At 33.1% G+C, this 25415-nt stretch overlaps 2 protein-coding genes and 3 pseudogenes across 2 annotated transcripts; 2 read left to right on the top strand and 3 right to left on the bottom strand.

The window, feature by feature from the left end:
* Nucleotides 1-823: 823 nt before the first annotated feature.
* LOC120217777 lies at nucleotides 824-4306 on the bottom strand (annotated as a pseudogene).
* LOC120217429 lies at nucleotides 4017-7025 on the top strand (annotated as a pseudogene).
* A 616-nt stretch (nucleotides 7026-7641) lies between these two features.
* LOC120217428 (mitochondrial import inner membrane translocase subunit TIM23-2-like) lies at nucleotides 7642-9026 on the bottom strand. The gene is made up of 2 exons (XM_039214522.1): nucleotides 8982-9026; nucleotides 7642-8377 (listed from the first exon to the last, which is right to left on the bottom strand). The coding sequence occupies exons 1-2, from the start codon at nucleotides 9024-9026 to the stop codon at nucleotides 7766-7768; spliced, it is 657 nt and encodes a 218-aa protein (XP_039070453.1). The 3' UTR covers nucleotides 7642-7765.
* Nucleotides 9027-12959: 3933 nt separating this feature from the next.
* Nucleotides 12960-16531, top strand: LOC120217427 (uncharacterized methyltransferase C3H7.11-like). Its single transcript, XM_039214521.1, has 9 exons — nucleotides 12960-13163; nucleotides 13352-13441; nucleotides 13992-14096; nucleotides 14352-14459; nucleotides 14635-14706; nucleotides 14814-14864; nucleotides 15244-15306; nucleotides 15408-15532; nucleotides 16434-16531. Exons 1-9 carry the CDS (start codon nucleotides 12960-12962, stop codon nucleotides 16468-16470), a joined length of 855 nt encoding a protein of 284 aa, XP_039070452.1. The 3' UTR covers nucleotides 16471-16531.
* A 1119-nt stretch (nucleotides 16532-17650) lies between these two features.
* Nucleotides 17651-19836, bottom strand: LOC120217426 (annotated as a pseudogene).
* Between the last annotated feature and the right edge of the window lie 5579 nt (nucleotides 19837-25415).

The following is a 25415-nucleotide window of genomic DNA, read 5'->3' as shown; positions in this document are numbered from 1 at the left end:
TATAAGTTCATAATCTCTAATATAAAATCATACTTTTTGATTTCTAATTAGAATAATTTTGATTACTTTGCATATAAGCTTTATTCTAATAAGAAGTTAATTTAATGTTTTACTGTATTTATTGAAAAAAAGTTTGCGAATAAGAATTAGAAAGGTGGTAGTTATAGCTTTACTTTGCCCCTCATCCAATTACTAATTGTTTGGGTAAATTACGCCAAATGTCATTTAAGTTTTCAATTTACTATTAAATAAATAAAATTTATAGGTGTAGAACGACGTAATTTTGGTTTCCTTTTTCAATTTTTCTAAAAAAAAGAAACACTCCAAAACTAACTTTAAACCGTCACTGCCTGTCGTCGTTGCTCCGACAACTTTTTTTCGATTGTCTTCATCATCAAAATGATTTCTTCCATCTCTCTTCTGCTTCAGTCTCACCAAACACAATAAAAAATTCAAAAGTACTCTCTCTTATCGTCGTCGTTCAACTCATTATTTGATGAATTCCCCAGATTAGTTACACGTCGTGATGTTTTATATTTCATTATGTCAATGTCTTTGATCGGAGAGAAAAGAGGAATCACAAAGAAGGCCTTGTTGATATGTTGGGCATGCAAAGAGTCTCACCACATACCAATAACCAGTTGGTCTAGTGAATCGATATACTAAATTCTTTAAGCAAAGTTAAGAATTTGAATTCGAATGTTATGAATAAAGCAAATTACGTTAAAAGGATTCACTTCTTAATAAGTCTCTACAGTATCAATCTGAATTAATTGAATAATAGATCGAATTTAAGTGGTTATATCAACAAAAAAATCAAAACCTTAACCACCAATATGCATATAGGGTGAGAATAAAATCCAGGCAATGTTGTATAATTTATAAGGATGAAATCCAAAGAAGACAAAAAATCCAAAAAGAATCCTAGTTAGCTGCATCAAAGCTTGAAACAACATAAACCCATAGTAGGAAAAACTGGACAATGTTTATGTAGCAATTGTGCAGACCCATATATGATTACAAGGTCAAATATGTTTAATAACATTAAGAAGCTAGATAAAGTAAAAAATGCACCTTAAAATAGAACTTGCAGAACAAACAAAACGCCTTGCCCTCAACAATCATTGAAGCCGTAAATTCATCAGAGGAGATCGGCAACGTTTTGTGGCAGCTCCTCGAAGACCACATTGTAGAACCTCTGGATATCATACAACGTTCTCTCATCATCATTATCCACAAAGTTTATGGAAACACCTTTTCTTCCGAACCTTCCACTTCTTCCTATGCGGTGGAGGTAGTTTTCTGGTTGAGTCGGGAGATCATAGTTTATGACAAGAGAGACTTGCTGCACACCAATACCACGAGCAAGGAGATCAGTAGTGATGAGAACACGAGAAGAAGCAGAACGGAATTCACGCAGGATGATGTCACGAGTATTCTGGTCCATGTCTCCATGGGTCGCAGAGACTGTGTGGTCACGACTTCGCATTTTGTCAGTTAACCAGTCAACCTTCCGCCTTGTGTTCACGAAAATGACACTCTGGGTGATTGCAAGGGTCTCATAGAGATCGCAGAGCGTTTCAAGCTTCCACTCTTCCTTTTCAACATTCACATAAAACTGCTTGATACCTTCAAGAGTTAGCTCATCACTTTTCAACATTCACATAAAACTGCTTGATACCTTCAAGAGTTAGCTCATCACGCTTAACCAAAATTCTCACAGGTTTGTTCATGAACTTCCTAGTAATCTCTAGGGCTTCAGCTGGCATTGTGGCCAAAAAAACTCCGACCTGAATCTTGGCTGGGAGCAGCTGGAAGATATCATAGATCTGACAGACATGACAAAATTAATAGAGCAGAAAATTTCATAACCAAAGCTTTCAGAAATCAAAATCATTAAAAGGGAAGACTGAAAGATGAAATAACAAACCTGATCCTTAAAACCACGTGAAAGCATTTCATCAGCCTAGTCCAAGACAAACATCTTAATATAATCTGGACGAAGTGACTGCCTTTTCAACATGTCAAACACACGACCAGGGATAGCAACGACAACATGAACACCACTTTCAAGAGTCCGCTGGTCTTCACGAACACTAATCCCACCAACACATGAACTTTAACACCAAGGTAATCACCAAGAGCCCGCATCACCTTCTCAATCTATTGTGCTAATTCCCTTGTCAGTGCCAAAACAAGAGCCTGGCATTGCACTACATCATAGTCAAGTTGCTGTAAAATTCCAGAGCAGAATGTTGCTGTCTTCCCAGTTCCAGATTGGGCTTGCTGAATTACATCAAGACCATTGCAGAATGGAACAATTCTTCGTTGCTGAATTGCAGAAGGCTTCTCAAAACCTAGTTACAAACAAATGGTACTTATGGTGCTTGAAGCATTTAAAGAAGAAGACTACAAAATTTATGGTTTTCTGTCCAAAGTACTGCATAGCATACGCATAGATACCCCTCAGAAGGTTCTCCAGAAGTCCCATTACATCAAAAGTATCATAAACTTCATCATAACTAGTGAAAAAATCTTGTCCATCTCTTTGGAGCCTGTGCAATTTGCCATATGAGCATCATCAACTTGTAAAGCAAATAAAATTTCCTTTTTTTCCACTCAGAGAAATACAAATATATGCAAAGGGAGAAAAGCAAGTGGTCTAAAACCAAGAAACTTACAACTCATCCATTTTCTGATCATAATGATGAGCATCAAACTGAGATCCTTCTGGTGCCAAACCTGCCATACTGTGCAGAAGGAAGAAAGTATGAAGATTATTAAGCATAGTTGCATCTTCAGCCAAAAATTATAGTTTCAGACTAAAAATATAACTGACCAATACACAAATACCAAAAAACAAGATCTTTGAGAACTTTTTAATTGCATTAATCACCAAAGGATTTTCATATTAGCAAAATATGTAACAAAAGAGCCAAACTTGAACACTAGGATAAAGAGGATCACACGCATTAACTTCTGATTTGAATCAGGTAAAGATATACGAGGCAGAGGGATATCAGATATTTTGATCATAAATCCGTTAAATATGGAACCACATTGCCTACCTCTAAAAAATTCACCCTAGTTCAGGACTTGGAAAATGTTTTAACTTTGAACACATTGTTATTACTAAATCTATGAATATTTCAACATAAAAAACAAACAAAAGAAACCGTATTGTGACTTATAATCATCATACCGGTTAGTTTGCACAATTGTTCAAATTCTAGAAAAACAAGCAACCTCCACGCATGCATTTTTATGCATTCAGAACGTTTATGGATGAGCAAACAGCAATCACCAATACAGCAGTAATATAGATAATAAGCAGGTTTTTATACAAAAGGAATGGTCAGTTAATCCTAACGCCAGACAACATGCTATAATATATTCAAACAGTGACATCAAAACATACCACGCTTGCCAAATACTACCAACATCACATTAAACCAAAGCAACATACCAAACTGAACTATAAAATCTTTAGCATCAAAATGTTTTCCTTGGCCAAAAAACATGAATTGCATACTCAGAGAACTACCAAATATCTCTTCATCTGAGTCACAATCAGATCAAGTAAAAACAGTTCTAAAACAGCTCAGACTTGGAGTCCAAAATACAAAGCATAAGAACTCATTTTCATTCCCTTCTTCTTCACCAGGCAACGGTTTTCCCCCTTTCCAGAAACAAATGTAGCATTGGTTAATCTAGAAAAGCTTCAAACTTGATCTTCTCTCAAATAAAAAAAAACTACAAAAAGCAATCAAATTTACAAAAACAACTCCACAAATCATATACATAAGCCTCACTGCTCGTAAACCCCAGTGCTGACAACACGTCACGGAAGCGCAGGTAACGCCAGTTGGTGAGAGCTAAGCAGAAACAAAAAAAATCCAAAATATACAAAGGAAACAGCCCAAACCCAGATCCTAAGTAGTAGAACTGAATACAATAAACATCAAATAAAATCCAAGAACAACAACAAACCACAGAAACAACAGGAAAGAAATGAAATGAAAGAAGAACCCAAGCAAAAACAAAGAGAGACTAAAGAAGCAACCTTGACTCAGATGAAGAGGGCGCAAGAGAAAAAGATGAGTTTAGGGGAGGCTAGAGTGGACTTGTTGAAGAGAGAAAAGGGAAAAGAGGGTTGTTTCTTTTGGAGGCTTTTTCGGTTGAGATTTTTGAGAGAAAGTGTTAGGGTTTCCCAAACTCCTCGGATCAGCGTCGTGGAGTTTGAAGGGAAAAAACAAAGAGGCGAACAAAGCAAACTTGTGTTTTAAGTTTTACAACCCTTTTCTACTACTACGTTGCAACTATCTCCACCTTTTTCTTTTCGTATAATTATAAAATTTCATCCCTCGAGTTTAAAATCGAGAAATTAATACTTTTATTTCAGTTTGTCAGAATATAATTCCTATACTAAATTCCAAAACTAAGAAAATAGTCTAATTATATTACTCTAATAAAAAATTTCATTACATTAATAAACTGAAATTTAATAGTTTAATAATTTAAATGTAATAAATTAATAAAAAAAAATAACCGTTTATCCGTTCAAATACAATTCAAGTTAATGTGTTACTAGTAACTGAACTAATTTTTAAATTTTTATAAAGTATGAGAATGAAATTCTACAAATTAAATTAGAAGGGCCTGCTTCTCAATTTTTGTAAAACAGATGGATTTTATTATCAAACTTATGATAATTTTACCAATATAATTGTGATTTTGTTAGGGATTGTTTGTTTACTTCAGAATGATTAAGCACTGAATAATTCAAATGTTTAATGATTTAGAGGCTTTGTATAAATTAGCTTTGAATGTGACATGTTGCTTGATAATGGCTCTAAATCATTCAGCATTGTTTTGTTGAATCAGTCAGCACTGAATTATTTCATTCAGAGGTGCGAAACAAACACGCTGAATGTTGAACGGTTCAGCATTCAGCGCTAAATGATTCCATTAAGAGGCAAACAAACATCCCCTTAGTCTTTGATTTTTTTAATAAGTAGATATACGAAAATATTTCATATAAAATATATATCTTTAATTTTTATTAATAACTGATTATAAGTGTAGTGGTAAATGATTTCTTTATTAATATTGTTTAATTAGTATTTTATAAAGATTATGTGAAAGTATGAAAAAAATAAATACACCCTCATAAAAATAATAATTATTATTTAAAAGATATATATTTTAATTATGTCTTGAGTTTGATTCTGTGTAAATGTAGAAAATCATTTCTGAAAGACTCGTCCATTAAAATCAGGTGTGTAACGTGGATCGATCTAAATTAAGATGAAACCTTAGAATGGAGAGAGTAACAACAAAAAATGTTTTATAATAAGCATAGATTGTAGTAGTTTTAGATTCTTTATCAACTTATGATAATTATATCAATACAATTGTGAGTTTATTCACAAATACAAACAAGGCCAAATATTTTTTTTAATTTTATTATCCACATAAATATATATACTTTTGTATTGATATAATTATAAAAAGTTGTAACTGAGTTTAACTAGTTAAGTATTTCATTAAGGCTTAAATGTATTATTGCCTCTTAAAGTATATCATTTGTATATGTTGTCCCTAAAGTATTTTTCGGGACGTTTTGACACCTGAAGTTTAAATCATTATTTTGTTTGTTCTAAACGGTTAACTCTGTTAAAAACGGCAATGATAAGTTACATATTTAGTCACTCAACTATTTTAATGATTTCGTTTTGGTCCCCATTATTATTATTTTTTCAAAATCATCGTTCAACTATTTTTTTCTACTTTGAACAATGCTTTATGAACTAGTGAAAAAGAAGAAGAAGCACAGTTTTCAACACCAAGCTTAGAAGAGGAAATGTCGTTTCTTCAAATGATTCAGAGTATAGAATCCCCTCGGCATTTTGCCTTTAGAGAACCAAATTTCCAGACCCTTTTGTGTTTGCAACACTTGAAGAAACCATGGGAGCTAAACAACAATCCTTTTCGATCCGGAAATGGAAACTCAAATTCAAGCCATGGAACTAAAAAGCTGCGTCACCCATGAAATACTACTAGACTCGCATTCACCTGTCAAATACGAGACCAAAAACCTTAAGACAAGCCCCCCTTCAAGTGCATGTTTTAAAGTTCTCAACACCAAGTCGAATCAAGACCAACCAAACTCAACAGCAGCAGACAACTGTTGTAGACAACGCAACAACTTGAGGTTGTCCTCGCCTTTGAAAATCTTCACAAAATCCACTAATGCAACTAGAGAGTAGAGAACGACAGAAGCGAAAACGAACGAAGGCAGCCAAGAACAAAGAAGAAGTCGAGAGCCAACGCATGACCCACATTGGCGTCCAGAGCCAAAGAGTATATTATTCTAACCTTGACCTAAATTTTAGTCCCGCTGTTAATACTTTGTTTAACGAAAACCATGTTTTGGCTTTGATTTACAGGGTGGCCAATCGTCGGTTATAGTGGGTGTAATTAACTTCGTTAAGGAGCTTGAGCAAATTTTCAATCCATAGAAGCACAGAAGACAATGATAGGTTTAGAAGAAAGCAACAATATTAGTGATAATTTCATGTCAAAATTTGCCATGGAATCTGAAGATGGAAACTGCGGAGGTGAAATACAAGCAAAAAATAAATCAGGTGCAGCTGAAGTTGAGGTTAATATAATGCAATCATGTCAACTTAAAGATTTAAGTGTCCAAGAAGAGTTGTTGAGTTGGTGCAAGCCATTGTCATCATGGAAAATCTTAGATTAAAAGCTTTGCACCTCAACAAAACTACTTCTCAATCATATGTTCTTTACTCGTTCAATCTCAAGGTACTATTCATTTTCTAAAAAAAAATTGTTTTGGCTCAAACCGTAATCCCAAATTTTCTCAACATTTATCTTGTTTTCTTGCTGGCTTTGTTTTATTATTTTTTGGGGTTGTGCTGGAAATGACAATGGCAGATGGAGGACAACTCTGAGCTAAGATCAGCAATGAGATAGCAGTAGTAGTTCTTCAAATATTCAACTAATTCAAAGCTACAATATTAGAGATAAATATTTTATATGTTAAAAAGATAAAAATGATTTCTTATATATTAATTTTACTCTTATATAAATGAACTCTTATATATTATAAATTTAAAAAATAAATCGAATCAAATTAAGTGACCAAAACATAATAAAAATTAAGTTTAATGATGATTTTGAAAATAAATAAATAAATAGGGGTCAAAATAGAATCGTTAAAATAGTTGAGTGACTAAATGTGTAATTTAGTCTTGTTATTTTTAAGAGAGTTAACGATTTGAGACAAATGAGATAACAATTTACTTTATGAGGTAATTCACTATAAATGACATATTTTATGGAGTAATGGTGCATTTAAGCCTATCATTAAATATAACTAAATATAACGATTCAGCATGAGCCGAACGATTTTAGTGACGATGAATTGTTATTAACAGCATAAACATGTGTAAACAAAGTTTCCATCCATGCATAGAGATCTAAATAGAAACAATATCATGGAGATTTTGCCCCACCAAGGCTAAAATATATTATCAACGAGGAACACTAATTACCATTAATGATATAAACAGAGCATAAAGGAAAAAGAGTTTGATCCATTTATAATGAAATAAGAAGCTTATTCGTGACATGAACTTCACATATTAGACGAATTAAATTTCTCCAATACCAGTTAATCCACCATCATCAAAATTTTCAATTTAAGGACATATCCACTCACTGAAAATTGCTCCTTTATTTTTTAAATCGGCACATATCTCTTCAGCACTTGCTTCCCGGCAACCACTGCTCCAGCCGCCAACCCACCAAGCGCACCGGCAACCGCAGCAGACCTCACCCCTCTCGCAGCCCGACAAACAGCTCCGGTTGCGATACCCGCCGCCACACTACTCCAGACATCATCGCGATCAGTCATTGCAATCACCCCACTCTCCATCCCCGCATAAATCAAGCCCACCACCCCGATACGGTTCCCCCATGACCGACCCGTTTGACCCGAACTATTCAAGATCCGATTGATTTTCAGCTTCAATGTATCGCCTTGCTCGAAATTCTTGAGCGCCGAGAAGAGCCCGACGGATGCGGCGCTTACGGAGCCGCCTAAATAAGCGGAACCCGTGTAAAAGGTTAGATTTTCGCCCCAAGAACGGCGCTGGCGGAGGAATTCCTCGGCGAAGAGGAACTCCGGGGAGGTCGGCAGCTTGTAAAGGTTGTTTACGGGAACTTGAAGGTTAAGGTCTTGGTATGGGTTGTAAAGTCGGGTGTTTGGGTCTATTTCTGAGTCGGAGTCACCACGATTGGGTTTGCTCTTTGAAAACAGAAAAGAGAAGGGAGGTTCTATAATAGTTTGGAACTGATTTAAACATATTCATCAAAATTTAATATTTTTCAAAATAATTAAAATTGATCAAACATTTAAAAAATATCACAATAAAATCAAATAACAATAATAAAATCTTATTCCTATAGTTTTACTGTTTCAATGATATTTTCTTAATGTTTTAAGAAAGGGTAATCAACACTGGTGGTCCTTATATTTTTGGTTTATTCAATTTTAATCACCTATTTTAAAAAAATGATTTTAGTCATTTTTTCTCTGTCCATCTTATTTTAATCAATTGGCCGTTAACTCCAGTTACTTTACTGACATGGTATGTTATTAAAAATATTTTAATTTTAACTTGATTCTTGAATTTTAGATATAATATTAATTTGACTTAAAACTTAAATAAAAATATTAATTTAACCTTTAAATTTTATATAAAATATCAATTCGACCCTTAAACCCAAGCAAAATTTATATCGTTGGTCACCACATCATCATCAGTCAGGTGATCACCATTGATTGTCGTTGAACCCAAAAATTTTATTCACCCCTTTTTAATCTCTCAAACGTGAATTTAATATCCAAACAAATCAACCCAGGAAGTAACAAAAGCTTGGTTCACAACCCAAACCTGTAGGCAACAAAAAGCCTCGCAATTCAGTCTTTCATCCCACATAGTCACCCATCTCATAAGAGCTCCATGCTAGAAGAGAGCTTTGTGTTCGCCAGTGACTTCCATCGAAACAGAGAAATATCGAATGAATTAACATCACAAGAACATGAGAGTTGAGACAATGGGTTAAGGCCACAGAGGAGCAAGACCAAACATGCCATCTGGTGAAGGACCACAAGCAATAACGAATCTATAAATTTAAAATTGGAGCTCTAAAGTTTTAATAATATTATTTTTTAAGAAAACAGGTGTGCAATTTTTTTTATTTAATACATTAAACTAAATTTAATAACTTTTTTAAAATAATGGGTATGCAATTGTATCCATATATGACTTTATACATCCGTCACTGACCACAAACAAAGCTAGGGTTATAAACAAATCGAGTTGAGCACGAATGTTGTTGAGCTTGACTCAATTCAAAGAGTTTAAAACAGAGCTCGACTTGATTCAAAAATCCGCGAGCTTAAAATTGTGAAGCTCAATTCAAAAGTTCGTGAGTTTAAAATTTTCAAACTTAACTTGAAATAAAAAATTGAAGTTCGGCTCGAGTTCAAAAAACTTGAACTCAAAACATTCTTAGACTTGGTTTGATTGAAGCTCAAACTCGAACTCAAACTTAAACCTCAAGTACATGAAAGTCTTATATTGTATTTTTTTTAAAAAAATAACAACATATAAGTGTTAATATTAATAATAATTTAATTTGAAAAATCTAAAAGTTTAATAATATTATTTTTTTCGAGTTGTTCATGAGCTTTTCAAGTCGGGTATTAAGTAGTTCATTTCGACTCGTTAAAAATTCAAATTCAAGTTAAATCAATTCGTTTCGAGTATTGATCGAATTTTTACTAAAATAATCTCTAATAGTTATTGATTTATCTCGTCTAGTTTATGTTGCTAAACAAGGTCAAGAGAACAAAAGAAATTGGGTTATTTCAAGGTTGGTGTTGATTAATAAGGCATTTGAGAGTGTTTTTTAAAACTTTTTTGCATGTTGGTTTTGGAGGCAACATGTGTGCTTTTTGCAAGCACTAGTTAAGTTGGCACTTTATTTATCTGAAAAAGTCTCACGTGAGGCAGTCTTAATATACGGTTAAAGAAATAAGTTATCGGTTTTATTATTATTTTTTAATAAAACCGGTAAAAAATTATCGAAAACATTATTACTTCTACTGGTTTTGTTATTATTGGGTGTTTTACCGGTTTTGTTAATATATCATGTAAAGCGCTATCGATTTTGTTATTTTTTCTACTGGTTTTGTTATTATTGGGCACTTTAACGGAAATGTTAAAAAACATTAATGTTTTAGGTAGAAATAATAATATTTTAGGTAATTTTTTACCGATTTTGATAAAAAATAATAAAAAAAAACTGTTAACGCATTTTTTTAACCTTATATTAAGGCTGTGGGCACTGTAGAATTTCCTTATTTATCCTATATCCCATTTATGCAAATGTATTATAAAAATTTAAGCTGTGAGTTTCTCAAGCTCGAAATAATGGCCAACTCCTGCAATGCAACATAAAAGAACAAAACAATTTTTTGATGATTTGTACGATGGGTAAACATGTGATTTCCCATTCAAGTTTTTCTCTGTTTTTTCAAATCAATTTGTCAAACATTGAAAACAAAATTATCCTTAAAAACTTATTATCGAAGCAATTACAATTTAAGAATTATAACATAACATTATTATAAATAAAATAATTATAGATTTGATTATGATATAATTTTAAATTTAATTTTTTTAAAATTACTATTAATAAATTTATTATTATGGTCTGATTTAAAAAAAAAATCAAAGGTTTTAGGTTATATTTGTAGAGTTTAGAATATGTTTTAATGAAACGGACATTAGATTGGTTTCAAGAAGTAAAAAAGAAGTGAATTAAAAATTTATAGTCGAAAGTTTGTTTGTGATGACAATCAATGGTAGTTGAAAAAGTGGTAAGCAACGGCCAATAGAGGGGGGTTTGGTCGAATTCAGAGGCTCAATTGAAGTTTTATCTAAAATTCAAGAGTCAAATTAACATATTATCTAAAGTTTAAGGTTAAATTGATATTTTATCTAAAATTCAAGAGTTAGATTGATATTTTATTTAAAATTTAAGATTATATTAAATTTTTATCTAAATCTCAGGATTCAAATCAAAAGTTAAACCCTTTTATTAACATTTCATATCATCAAACTAAAGAAAATTAATAACTCAATGATAAAAATATAATAAATTAATAATGTACATGACTAAAGTAAAGAATAGTTTAAATTAATAACTAAAAGTGAACAAAATTGAAACAAAAATGAACATTCTTATAATTTATTTTAGGATAAAGTATAATAATGGTCACTAAACTTTTTTAAAGCTTTCATTTAGGTCCCTCAACTTTTAAAACTTGTAATACAACCCTCCAACATTTAGTCCGTTTGTAATATGGTTCTCGTCGTTACATTGTCGTTAGTACATTTGCAATATGGTCACTGAACTTTTCAGGTGCTTGCATTTAGGTCCCCCAACTTTTAAAACTTACAACACAGTCCTCAATTTCATTTTAAACCCCAAATTCCTTTTCGATATCGAATTTCCTTTTTTGCTCATCTCTTCTCATTTACAGCGTAACTTTTCAGTCGGGGATGCATGGGAAATTCTAATCTAACTTTGAATTATGTGGAGGTGTTGACTTGAATAAGGGTCCATTGATAAAAGACCTGACCATGGGACTATCGGGACCATCAACGATTCAAGGTGTAATGTTAGATACAAGTCATCTTTGGTGAAACATAGATGTTCGATGAAATGCTTGTGAGAAAAAAATGGGGTTAGAAATGCAGAGTTGATAAATACCACTAAGATGAACTAAGTATCCTTATTGAAAGTCACCTATAAAGATGGAATTATTTTGTATAAATGACATATGATAATTTCTTCGTTTAATCCTTGTGGTTAAAGATTTTCCAACAAATGATCAAAAAATGGGGTTAAAGATTTTCGCTCACATGCACTCTTGTTTTTTTTTGTTCTTCAATTTTCCACCATGTAAAATTGTAAACCCAAGCAATGCTCTGTCTTTCAGCTTTTTATTTACAAAGAATCCACAGTCGCGAACTAAAAATTGAAAGACAAAGAATTGCTTGGGTTTACAATTTTACATGGCGGAAAATTGAAGAACAAAAACCAAACGAGATTGCATGTGAGCGAAAGAGACTGAGAGGTGAATGCGCTGTTTGAGATTTCATTATATTTGATCATCTGTTGGAAAATCTTTAACCCCAAGGATTAAACGAAGAAATTAACATATGCCATTTATACAAAATAATTCCATCTTTATTGGTGACTTTCAACAAGGATACTTAGTTCATCTTAGTAGTATTTATCAACTCTGTATTTCTAATCCCATTTCTTTTCTCACAAGCATTTCATCGAACATCTACGCTTCACCTGAGATGACCTGTATCTAATATTACACCTTGAATCGTTGATGGTCCCGATAGTCCCTTGGTCGGGTCTTCTATCAATGGACCCTTATTCAAGTCAACACCTCCACATAATTCAAAGTTAGATTATAATTTCCCATACACCCCTGATTAAAAAGTTATGCTGGAAATGAGAAGAGAGGAGTGAAAAAGGAAATTCGAGATCGAAAAGAAATTTAGGGTTTAAAATGAAATTGAGGATTGTGTTATAAGTTTTAAAAGTTGGGAGACTTAAGTACAAGCGTCTGAAAAATTCAGTAACCATATTGCAAACATGCTATCGGCAGAAACAATATTACAAACGGACTAAATATTGAAGGACTATATTATAAATTTTAAAAATTAAAGGACCTATTAAAAAAAATCAGTGACGACCCCTTTATTTTAAGAGGGGAGTTTAAATCAATTCGGCAAAGCAAAGTGAAGTGAAAAAAGTGCAGAAGCGGGATAACGCTGATAATGACTGTTGTACCACTTGCAATAGCAATTAATCCTAGCTATTATCGCTGGACGCAATCAAATTCCACCGTTCATCAGCAATGCCACCGACGTATTCGCCCGGTGGCCATTCAAGCCGAGCGCAAATACCCCAATTTGGATGAGTACTACCAGAAAAACGCCGGCAAGTTCTGGGACAAATTCTACAAGCGCCATGAAAACAAGGTATTCGCCTTTTCTTTTCTTTTATTGTTTCGAGCCTGTTCGGAAAACCCTTTTTCTGAAATTCTGTTTTGATATAAAATTATCTGGGAAAATTTACTAAGAAAGTTTTTTATTCGTTCTGATTTGTTTCGTTTCAAAAAGATAAAGCATATTAAACGGTTTTGAGTTTGACTGTTATGTTGCTTTAGTTCTTCAAAGATAGACATTACTTGGAAAAGGACTGGGGTCACTACTTTTCTGATGATGCTCAATCCACAAGTGGCAAGGTTGTTTTAGAGGTACACTTTATGCTTCATTGTTTCTAAAGTAATGTTATTTTACCTGTTAGTTCAAATTTAATATGGTTTAATTCGACGTTAAAATAGTGCTCGACTTGACTCTACTCGTTATTTCATAAACTTGACTCAAATTCTTTAAATATTCGAGTCGAGTTATAAGATAGAACTTGAATAACTCGAAATTTTTAGTAATTAGTGCATTGATTTTCAAGTTCAAGTAAAATCCCTCTATTCTGCATGATATATATTATATATATCACATATGAAAAAATTTAAAGAAACATATATTTATATTATATTTATAGAAAAACGTTTAAATTAGAATTAATTAGTACCATAATATTATAAATATTTACAATTAAAATTAAACAGAAAATCGAACAACTTGACTAGACTCAAATTTCTTAAACTTGATTCGACTCGAAAAAACTTCAAATAAAGTTTGAGTTATAAAATAGGACTCGTCAACCCGACTAACTCGAAATTTTTTGTCTCGATTCGACTCGATCGAATACTGACCCCTATTTGAATGACCATCTTCTTCTGGCAGGTTGGTTGTGGAGCTGGCAATACTATATTTCCGCTTATTGCAGCATATCCCGAACTATATGTGCAAGCTTGTGATATCTCACCTCATGCAGTCGATCTTGTTAAGGTTTATGACCTTTTCTTAACATGAATACCTGGGACATAGTTTCTATTTCGCTTATTGTTTGTGCCGTCACTGAACATTTCTGGCTTAGTACAGTAGATTTGCATATAGCTTGCATGTATGCTTAGTATTATGTTCATAACATTATTAGTCGCAGTAATTGTTTAGTTTACAGTAGTGTTCAGCGTGTGAAGAGGAACCGGTATGTATTGTTTCTTAGATGGTTAGGCAGGACTAAGTTTTGCTGTTGAAATGCAGTCACATGCAGAGTTCAAAGATGATCGGGTGAATGCATTTGTATGTGATGTTACAGTCAACAGTCTTCTTGAGAGGATTAAACCTTCTTCAATTGATGTAGTTACCTTGGTAAGGTTACTGGAAATCTCCAATTCTGATGCTTCTGATCATGCATCTAGTTGCCATCAGTGATTTGTAGGTTCTGAAGTAATGGCCTGCTAATTTTTTCTGATTATTTTAAGGGTTCTATTCACGTCTCCATTTATCAAGGACAGCTCCGTATGATAACTAACATGTTAAGCAGATTTTCATGCTGTCTGCAGTTTCTACATATAGGATGCCATGGATACTACAGAACATTAAAAGAGTACTAAAGGTATATATATATATATATATATATATATATATATATAAGATATTACTAGTGGAGATTGGATGGATATGTTCAATCTGAATGAGATGGGTGCTTTTATCTGCCTGCAGCCGGATGGTTATGTTCTCTTGCGGGATTACGCTTTTGGAGATTTTGCGCAAGTAAGTTGGGTTTGTTGTGTATGATAATCAAACATCTTCTCCACTTTACTCCAATTTCTAGGGTTACGATACATGTTGGTCGTGTCACATAAATCATTCTTCCGTTCCAACCTTTTATGCCAGTGACATGTTTCTTCTGGTTTGCACGAATACAAGCCTTTTTGAGACGAATAAATTCTTTTTTGTTCTAGTTCCCGATGGTACTTGATATAGAGGAATTGATCACATCTCAATCTGTTGTTTCCCGTTTTACTTGGTTGGAACCTTGATTTGGTTCTGGGTTATACATAGTTTGACACCTTTTTCTACATCCAAGATGATATTTTAATTCAGATGGCATGCATTTTTCTTCTTTTGTTGCATGTTCTCACTTTATAAGGTGAAGCTGGAAAACAAGAATCAGATGATAAGTGAGGGCTTTTATGTACGAGGTGATGGAACTGTAAGCATGTTGTGCAGTTCAGATTTATAGTTTTTCGCTTTTCTTGGGAAAGCCTCATCTTATTGTCTGATTTGCTATGTTTGTTAAACTCTTCTCTCTAGTGTTCATTTTACTTCTCTGAAGACTTCTTGTCAACCTTATTTTTCCAAGCTGGCTTCAAAACTGTAGATATCAGCACATACTGCAAGCAAATCAAAAATTGTCGTAAGAATATAACTATGGATCGGTACGTCTTGTAGTTGGTTATTTTTCCAACCTTATTTTCATTTAGCATTTGTCAACATGTTCGTTTAACATTCGTTAGGCGTTTATGAACATGCTCATTTGCAAGCTAAAGAATGGTAAAATTACACCAGTGATACTTAAACTCCTTAAGCTTCATAGTTTAAACCCCAAATATCACATTGTATTCAATTTAGTCCTTACATTCATCAATATTTAAAATGTAAAAAAAATAAAAATAAACGAGCTTGTAAACAAGTCGTTAAACGAGCTTGTTAATGAACATAAACGAACGAGCTTGTTCGTGAACATAAATGAACGAGCTTGTTCGTGAACATAAACGAACCAAACACATCTCTATTTGTGTTCGTTCGTTTATTAAATGAACATAGAAAATTTGGTCATACTCGTTTATTTAGCTTAACAAACGAACATAAACAAATGTTATACGAACGGTTTACGAACGATTCACCGAACTTTCTGTTCATTTACAAGATTCTCTAGAACGTGTATGGTTGCATGTGTTCAGTACACCCGAGAACTTACCGATGTGTCACTAATGCCTTGAATTAGATCTTCAACTCTCAGATCATAGACATTATAATGCACTGTAACCATCCGTAAACTGGTGACTTTGTGCTCTGATTCTGTCTACACAAACATATTGTTTGCTAGACATCATAGAACAACAAAGATTGCTATATATGTCCTGATTTAGCAAAGGAAAATGGTTTGACTGGAAAAAGGGTGAAAGGAAATGCATGTGAGAGTTGACAATAAACTACTTAGATTTTTGAACTTGCTTATTGCTACGCTCTAAATGAGGCAAACTAGTTCCATTTCTTCTTTTTCCCTGCTGCTCTTTTTGCTTGCCTTTCAGTTTTGATGGTCATATTAATTTGCAGTCGTTGGATTCGAGCCGTTTTTAACAACTTGGAGTGATATTCCATATTTTATTGTGAGCCAGACGACCGTACTGTGATTCATACATTGACTGCTTACCAATCAGCCAGGTTTGGCTGTTTACCTTTTTCCTTATTGTGTTGGAATATGATTTCATAACCACATTACATAAGCCTTTCTGTTCCCAGTAAACTTCTTGTTGTGCTACTGGAATTGTTAGGTTCTGGATGTTAATTTTAATGATTCAAGAAATAAACAGAGTATCGATTACTCTTTTTATCTTAAACATGACATTAATAGTGCCACTATGTACTAATTAACATTTCGAAATTACTATTTATGGAGATCAACCGTTAAAGAAATATTCACTAGTAGGGTGTTCAAAACTCAATTCAACCAGTAAAGATCATTTAAAAAAAAATCAAGTTATTTGAGATGAATTATTTGATTCAACTCGAATTTTTTGTTTGAATAATCGAAAATTAAAACGATGTTGTTTTGGTCTATGGTTAATCAAGTTTGATTATATATTGATTTGGTCTTTGATTTCATTGTTTCTACGATTCATTCTTCGTTATAAGTACACTTTTGACCAATTTGAATCACAGGCTCTTCAACAACAATAGAATAACTATATAATTTTAACTAATCTTTTGGACAATAAGTTTCTTCCTTTTACAACTTAATCCCTCAATTTTGTTTTATTCCTCTGTGTGAATTCTTTATCCCCATATATTCATTGACTTATATATACTACAATCAATATTTTGTCCATAAAATTCTTTTTTTATTGAAATAACATTTTAAATATATTATTTAATTTCATAGAGCATTTGATTTATTACATAACATTACAAATAAGTGTGTATATATATATATATATGGGGTTAGAGAGAGTTATTTAAATTCAAATAAATCAGTATCATACCATTATAAATAATTATATTTACATTTGAACAGAAACTCGAAAAAATATATTCGAAGCGACTCGAAAAAAGTTTAAATAAAGTTTTAAATAATAAAATGGGATTCATAAGCTCGACTAATTAGATAGGTATATAATCAAAAGACATCATCTTCAAGCCTCCAAGGAGGCTTTTCCACATTGGAGATAATGAAAATAAAAGTTTGAACCAGTGCCACGCCAATAGTAAAATTTTCAGGTATATAACCAGAATGACTCCAGGGCTCGATGTCTCCCAGTCACTGCAACAATTTTATCTTCTACTATGAAAATAACTCGGCTCTTTCCAACTGCTGAGGAGGTCCGGTTCAATTTACGAACGACCAACAGCTTGGTTGACCATGCTTCCTGTTTGACTTTCCGGAAGATCCTTCGTTGGATGGAAGGATGCTGGACTTCCACACTCTGCTCATAGACTTTAACAGTTTCCGTGAGCTTCTTTCAGTGATCTACATTTGATTTCCATTCTACATTAGGATTGTTTGTCATTTGTTCTTGATAAAGCATGATGTAAAATAGACTAGTGACTGCAATATTCATGCATCGACTAACCTGAATTCCTTGTGATATATTCTCTAGAACTGAGTTATGAAGGGGTGCCTCAGAAGCCACGTTTTTGCCGTAGTTGGCTTGATGTTGAATCTCACTGTTGTTGGCTTCATGTTCAAGCCCAAGATTCCTGAGGCGAATTAGCTCTGGTAACACAACTGAATTTAGGTATGGTCTATCCCTTTTCCTTAGCTCACAGCAATGTAAAGCCAGTTTTGCTGATGATAAAACCTCTTCAACAGGCCAATCTGGTACCGCTGTATCAAGCATTTCTGCGAAGGTTCCTTTCTTGATTGCTTCCTGAACATTGGCACAAAGTCCTACTGGTAACTTTGATGTTATCAGCTGTAATAGAACCACACAAAATGAATATAAATCTTATTTTACACCTAGCATTCCTGTTTGCTGATACACTGGATCGATGTAACAAAATGTTCCCCGAGCTTGTGTTAAGCAATATTGAGAGACACCATCTTCTGCTGGGACTGGGACCAGTTGGGACAAGCCAACATCACTAATCTTGCTCACATAATTCCGGTCTAAGAGCATGTTTGCAGGCTTGAGGTCACGATGCACCAGTGGTTCTGGCTTTGTTTGGTGAACAAAAGGCCTGTGGCAATTTCGGCAGCTATTCTAAACCGGGTTTGCCATGGTATTGGTGGAGTGTTGTCTTTACGAAAGAGCCGATCTTCTAAGCTTCCGTTTTCCATGTATTCATATACTAGACATCCGTACTCAGGGCAGGCACCTATGAGCAGAACCAGGTGTGGATGTCTCGCGCAGCTTAGAACCTCAACCTACATTGAACATTTGTTTAATATAAATAAAAGGGATAAAAAGGAACAGATAAGATTCTACCACTATAAATACATTTGGCTAGAGAAATTGCGTGCATTTCTATGAGTAAAAGGAGAATTAAAAAGCTTCGTTACCTCTTGTTGGAATTGCCTCTGTCCTTGTGACATATCTGGCCTTAACACCTTGATGGCAACAGCAGTGTGATCAAGTGTGGCTTTGAAAACAGGTCCATATCCTCCTCTACCAATCTTATGCTCACCGGCAAAGTATTACGTTGCAGCTTCAACGTCATCAGTGGTGTATTTTCTATAAGAAGCTTTATTGTTAGCTATCGTATGTAGCGCTCTCTTTTTTTCTTCTTCCTCACGAGTGGCTTTCAATTCAGCGACTTTTCTCTTACGCACCTCCATATCTGCTAAACATCGTGCCGTCTTTGCTGCTTCCATAGCAGCCTTGGTTTTTTGCCTCTCTGCCTCGGCCAAAGCCACTGCTGCCTCCTCGGCAAGCCTGGCTTCCTTTAGTTTGTGCTCTTCTGCTTCTTTCCATTCCTGAAGTGTCCTCAGCTAGGAAAACAAAAGGTGGAGTCAAGAAAACTGGAAACTTATTGCTCAAGTTTGTTTCATTGTTTGATAAGATCACATATGATTCCGCTTCAACAGCTTCTTTGCTAACTGATTTAAACATTTCCATGGATATCTCTAATTCTTTTCGAAGTCTCCCCATCTCCGACCTCAAGTCTCGCTATGTAGCTCATGCAAAGGGTGAACTGTCTCAGTAATATGGTAATGGGTTAATAAAAAAACATTTAAAGATCTATTTAGTACCAACTAGTTATGTCTGGAAGTCATTGTATGTTTTTACGTTTGACCAAACATAATTTCCTAATGAATTTATTGCAACATACTCACAGGAGTCAAGCAGAACAAAGAGCAGGAACTGTAAGCTGTACTGTCTGAACCGTGAGCAGTTGGGTCGGTTGGTTGACTACTTGGTGGCTCTAAAAGAATAGTTCTCTCTGGTATGGAAACTCTATAGAGGGATTCTTGTCTTTTACATCTCTTTGAAGCTTTAGGTGATACCTGTTTATTTGACATCAATTGGTCGCATGGTTTTACTTGAAAGGAACCGCTGGTTATATCAGGAGTTATTCCGTATTTTCTGGATTTACATCTTGAAATACTTTTGTAGGGTCCTGCACCGAAATGGTCGGTTGGGGATCTGCATCAATGCTAGTGGTGTGAGTGTGAGTAAATATCTCTAGAGCTTTAGAACAAATCCTGGGAAATTAAGTAGACTATTAGCAAAGATTCATCTTCACTTTTCTCATCCTAGTTTCTTATTGCCATCTCATTAACATTGGTTAATAATTTGCGTTTACTTTCAGTAATGACATGAACAAGGAGAAGCCTAAGTGACATTTTTCGAAATTGAACTCGTTGTGATTCTATTGCCCCTAACCATGGAAGAAAATTATGCTATCAATGTCGCAAGCCATGCTGCATGTTCCATCTTAACTCTCAAGGATTAAGACATCAGAGTTAGTTCTAATTCCAACAATCATATAGAGAGTCTTTGAAGTTTGAGAGATGTTAGTTTTGACTTGGTACCTATTAATTGAGAATCTCCAAGAAGTAATGGTGTTGGTTTATTTCATGTTACTTGCTACTGCTTAAGTCTTTAATCTCTGAGTTATCAAGTGCACCTTTAGGCAGAAATGTTTTCCTATGCCGTGAACTGTGTGAATTCGTGCTTGTGCTATCGTGAGATGCCCAAGACCTACTCGCTGATCGGGAAGCCTGAACTTTTCCTTTTGATATGACATATACTCCGCACGATTCTGGTGCAAATTTGAGCAAGCTGGTTGGGACATCTGGATTTCTGAGTTTCCTGAAAAAGGCAATCATGTTAGAAAGATTATAAGCAGGAGGCATATCTAGTACTAGTATTTGCAGAAAATTATAAGCAGAGAAGAAGACCTTGTAAGAACATTCCGGGTGGAAGTGCCGACAATGATGTTTCTGATGTTGTTGATATAATCTAGCAGGGCAGTTGAGACATCAATCCCATGGAGGATCACTTCATGTAATTCAACCTGAAAATACCCCAGTATCAACCGAATCAATGGCAATGACGAGAAATGTTCAGGCCAAATCAGCCAACGATCAACTCAACCCTTTAAGAGGGCAGTATCCTCGGGAAGAAAGGAAGTATAATTCTACCTCAGCTTCAGATGGCGACCGACATTCTATAGGTGTAGCTTCAAAGTCTTTAGTGAAAGAAAAAAGTCGAAAACACATTAAGAAATGGAAGTAATGAAATGATGATCATTCATGATGAAAGACTGGGATACCTACACGGATGTAAGGTCTTGTTTAGAACATGAACAAGGATGCATTTGGAGTCGCCATGCAACAGGTTATCCACCGTCCACTTCACAGCAATTTGGCTACTCTTGTCCCTGTCGATGGCAATGGTTGTTAATGCGGAGGTTTCTTCCATTACTAATGCTTCCACCATGATCCGAGCCAGAGGCAGGTCTGTGTTCAAAGTCATGCATGAAAGAACAATATATATATATATATATTAGCTATGGGTTGCTTCCAATACCAGACAACAACAAAACCAACATCCTGCCAACCAACTTTTATGTACTCTTCTTTCTTACCCTTTGTAGCTACTAAGGATTCATTGTTGGGAATTAGTTCTGCTTTTTGCTCTTAAATTTATTGGGAGTTTAAACCAGAAAATTGGGTGATATTCCATCATTCATTTACTTTTTTTTTACATATTGCCATTAATTAGTTGGGTAAACTACATGTTTAGTACCTAAACTATTACTTTTATTATATTTTAGTACTTAAAACTTTTTTTCCTTCAAAATCTTACCTAAATAGGGTAACACAGGATATGTGATACAGAAATCAAATTACTGTGAAAAAACTTACCAAAACAGAATAAAAATAATAATTTAGGTACTGAACAATTTACCCTAATTTATTTTACAACGACTTTAACCATGCACTGTTCCTTTCACCAATGCTAGCCTTTTTGGATGGCTTTCATTCTCTACGGTTTCCATTTTCCGATATAAACTGAAACGAACAACAGTTCATTCCAATCTACGGTCCCTTAGTGGTTCAAATTCTAAATTAGTCTCAAATTTTAAATTGTTATAATTAAGTCCTACAAATATTAATATCATATCGTTAAGATAAATTTAGTCGTGGCATATGGATCAAGTTTTAAAAAGATTTACATGGTTCGTCCAAAGCATACTTTGGGCTTTAAACCTCTTTGAACATAGATCGGATTAATAAGAATCATTACGAACTCCATCTGAATTTTGTTTTCAGTCTTTTTAGATTTATTTTAAGTCCTATTCAATGGGGAAAAAATTTTCAATTTTTTTAAAAATCCTTATTTCATTAATCCAAAAATATCAATTTTCATTGTTTGTGCTTATTTTCAAAATTCGTCTTTTATAAAACTCTAGAGACATTTCAAAAATCATACTTTTGGTACTCGATCTTCATATTTTAATTCTTTACAAAATTCTTAGTCCGTTTTCGGCTTAAATAAATTTCTAGATAAATCCTAAGTGAAGATGATAATCCATAACCTAATTACAAATAAAATAGATATAATTTCAATAATTCTACTTTTAGGGACCACAACCTCGACAAGAACATGTCAAATTTAAATGCATATTTAAAATTAATTAATGTATTTGATTTTGAAAATGGAGTTAAATGGTCGAAGCCTCGAAGGGATTCACAGTTCGACAGTACTTGTTGATTCGAACTTAGCCATGAGTATGATGTAGAGCAATAATTGAGGTGTCTCGTCAGGGATAGATTGAATAAGGGTTAGCAGAGATAGTCATCTTATGAAAAATTTAAATTTTCATATATTTTAAATATTTTTTTATAATTTTTATTGTGTTGATGATCTGTTTTAACCTTCTAAAATTTTAAAAGTTCGTCATTCCTAATATAAAATTTATAAATTCACCCTTCCTAATATAAGATTGTATGTCTCTCCATATGTCCATGTTAAAAATACATAAAAAAAACTTGAACAAAATAAAGATGTGAATAGTTATGACTACATCGGAAAACAAATCAAAATAAGGAAATATCACCGACAATCGTGAATTTAGAGTAAGTGCCATGAGAAAATTATCTCCGAACGTAAATCGTATATCTAAATAACTAAATTCAATCTAAGGGTCCAAAGCATGGTAGATCATTACGATAATAGATAAACGATATCTTGATTAGTCGAGATGATATCAAATCCAACCTTATTAATCGATGAGATCAACCAAACAACCGATAAAAAAGATTGAAACGTACCAAAAGTCAGATGAAAATGTACCATAAAAACAGAGAAAAACGTGTTATAAAGACAGAGTTATTAAAAAAATTTAAAAAAATCAAATATACAATTAAATTAAAATAAATAAATATTGGCAGTCGAAACTAATGCCACCATTAACCAAAGAAAAAAAGAAGAAAAACAAACGATGTAAAACATTAAATTAACTATTAGATTTATTTTAATAGTTTAGAAGCTTTCATACTCTTTAAATGACTCAAGTTTAAATCGTCATTTGGTCAATTTTTTCTCCTATTAACTACAATACGAAAATATATAAAAAAATCATAATCCTTATACCACATGTAAGATCTGAGCTAATGGTTAAGATTCCCCATTTCCCAGGCTGCCAAGTTTAATCCCCTCAGCGCATTCTTCACTTAATTTTTTATCTCAAATCAAACAGCGATATGTATAAGAAAAAAAAAATATTATTATTCGATTAGATAATTAGATTTTTAAAATTAAATAAAAATTAAGATCAAATACCAAATTTGTTAACAGTCAAGTTAATTATTTTATCAAATACTAATGGCATATAATTTGATTGAAAAATTTAAATAATTAAATGACCAAATTAATAAAATTAAAAAATTGATGATAAATGGTCAAAAGCAATGGCGAATTCACAGTCTCTGAATCGTCTTCATTTAATTACCTATTTTATTGACTATACTCGTCATAAAATTTTATTTGTGTTTTCTCAATACAAAAATTTTATATTAATATATATATATATATGTCAATTTAAAAAATATTTATTATGTTAAAGAAAAAAAGTAATTTACCCTAAATGTACAATACAGCTATGAATGGAGTGGTGTTTGCACAAGCGGAAATCCTTCCCAAAAACATTCAAATCTAACAAAAATAATTTGCATGAGTCCAACGTCTCCCTTTAATTCTGCCATAAGAAATAGAAATCCCCACATATAAAAAGCAAATAAGAAGAACAACTTATAGCTGGACAAAATTAAAAATCTTACTTTAAGATATTTATATACTGGGACGAACATAAGATTTTATGCTAGTAAGTATGAATTTATAAAATTTTAAAAATAAAAACGTATTTTCATTAAAAGAAATATAAAAAAATGACTAAAGATATAAAAATTTAAAAAGTTTAGAGAAAAAGACCGTCCTATTCACTCTCCCCGGTTCATTTCTACCTCCATGTAGAAATAAAACGTGATTAGGTCTTGCGGACTAATAATTCCATCCTACCTAAAATCTGGAATTGCAAGCCCTAATTTCTTGCTGCAAAAGCATCAATTTATCATATTGCATTGCATTTTCATGCCTTTTCCTTGTTGCTTCCCATTATGTGTTCCTTATTATTACAAGTTTTAGGCAACGCACGTCACTATTTAATTTTATTTGGTTTCGCTAATAATTAGCTGTCACACGCTGCAGATTGACTTATTTTCTTACTAAATAAATTCATATCATATCTTCGTTTACGTTATTACTAAATATATATAAGTACAATTAAAGTTAATTTTTCCTTAAAAGTCTAATTTTCATTTTTTTCATAGATAGATTATAATATTTTATTTAGAATTTTTATCAGTCTATTAATAACGTATACACATCCTACAGACATAACTGCTCGAACTCAAACTTTTTAAGAACACAAACATTTTCTTTTACTCAAATTTTTTAAGAAAACGAACATTCTCTTTGACTTCTAAAAGCATTCATTCGCTAGATTTAAAAATCTACTAATTTACTTAAAGAGTTTTGAAAAAAATTATATAGATAAATTTGTCAATAGAAAAATAGATTGAGTCTAGTAGTTTTTGCCTTGGGCCATTATATCTTATGTTTGGCAGACACCGATTTGATTTAAATCAAACTCGTTAAATGTATATAGATTTTTGTATTAATTTGAGATGCTTACAAGATAATATATGTTTAGAATTTTTTTAATTAATTAATAATAATTGTATACACCCTACAAATATAATTGTTTGAATTTAAAATCTCTAAAAAATAACATTTTATTTTATAACTTAGGTTGCTTAAACGTGTATAAATTTAACATACATAGGGTGGATTGCATGTCTCAATTAAATAAAAATTAGGGACTACTAACATGAAATAGGTAAAAGATATGTTCATTTTTTAAAATAATAATTATAAGAGTAGCCATTGCTGTCCCATGAATATTGTATTTGTAGAGGAGTGATTGACGGACCAAATTTCAATTGAGGAAAATCATCAATAATACGTATACTTAGTTTTTCGCTGTCATTCCTATAAGGACAGCCGCAACATGTGAACTGTGAACAAAGCA

Source organism: Hibiscus syriacus, unplaced genomic scaffold (assembly GCF_006381635.1).
Source record: "Hibiscus syriacus cultivar Baekdansim isolate YM2019G1 unplaced genomic scaffold, ASM638163v2 tig00110187_pilon, whole genome shotgun sequence".
In the NCBI taxonomy this organism is placed as follows: Eukaryota; Viridiplantae; Streptophyta; class Magnoliopsida; order Malvales; family Malvaceae; genus Hibiscus; species Hibiscus syriacus.
Note: the sequence above shows the minus strand (reverse complement) of the source record. Positions and strands in the feature narration are given on the sequence as shown.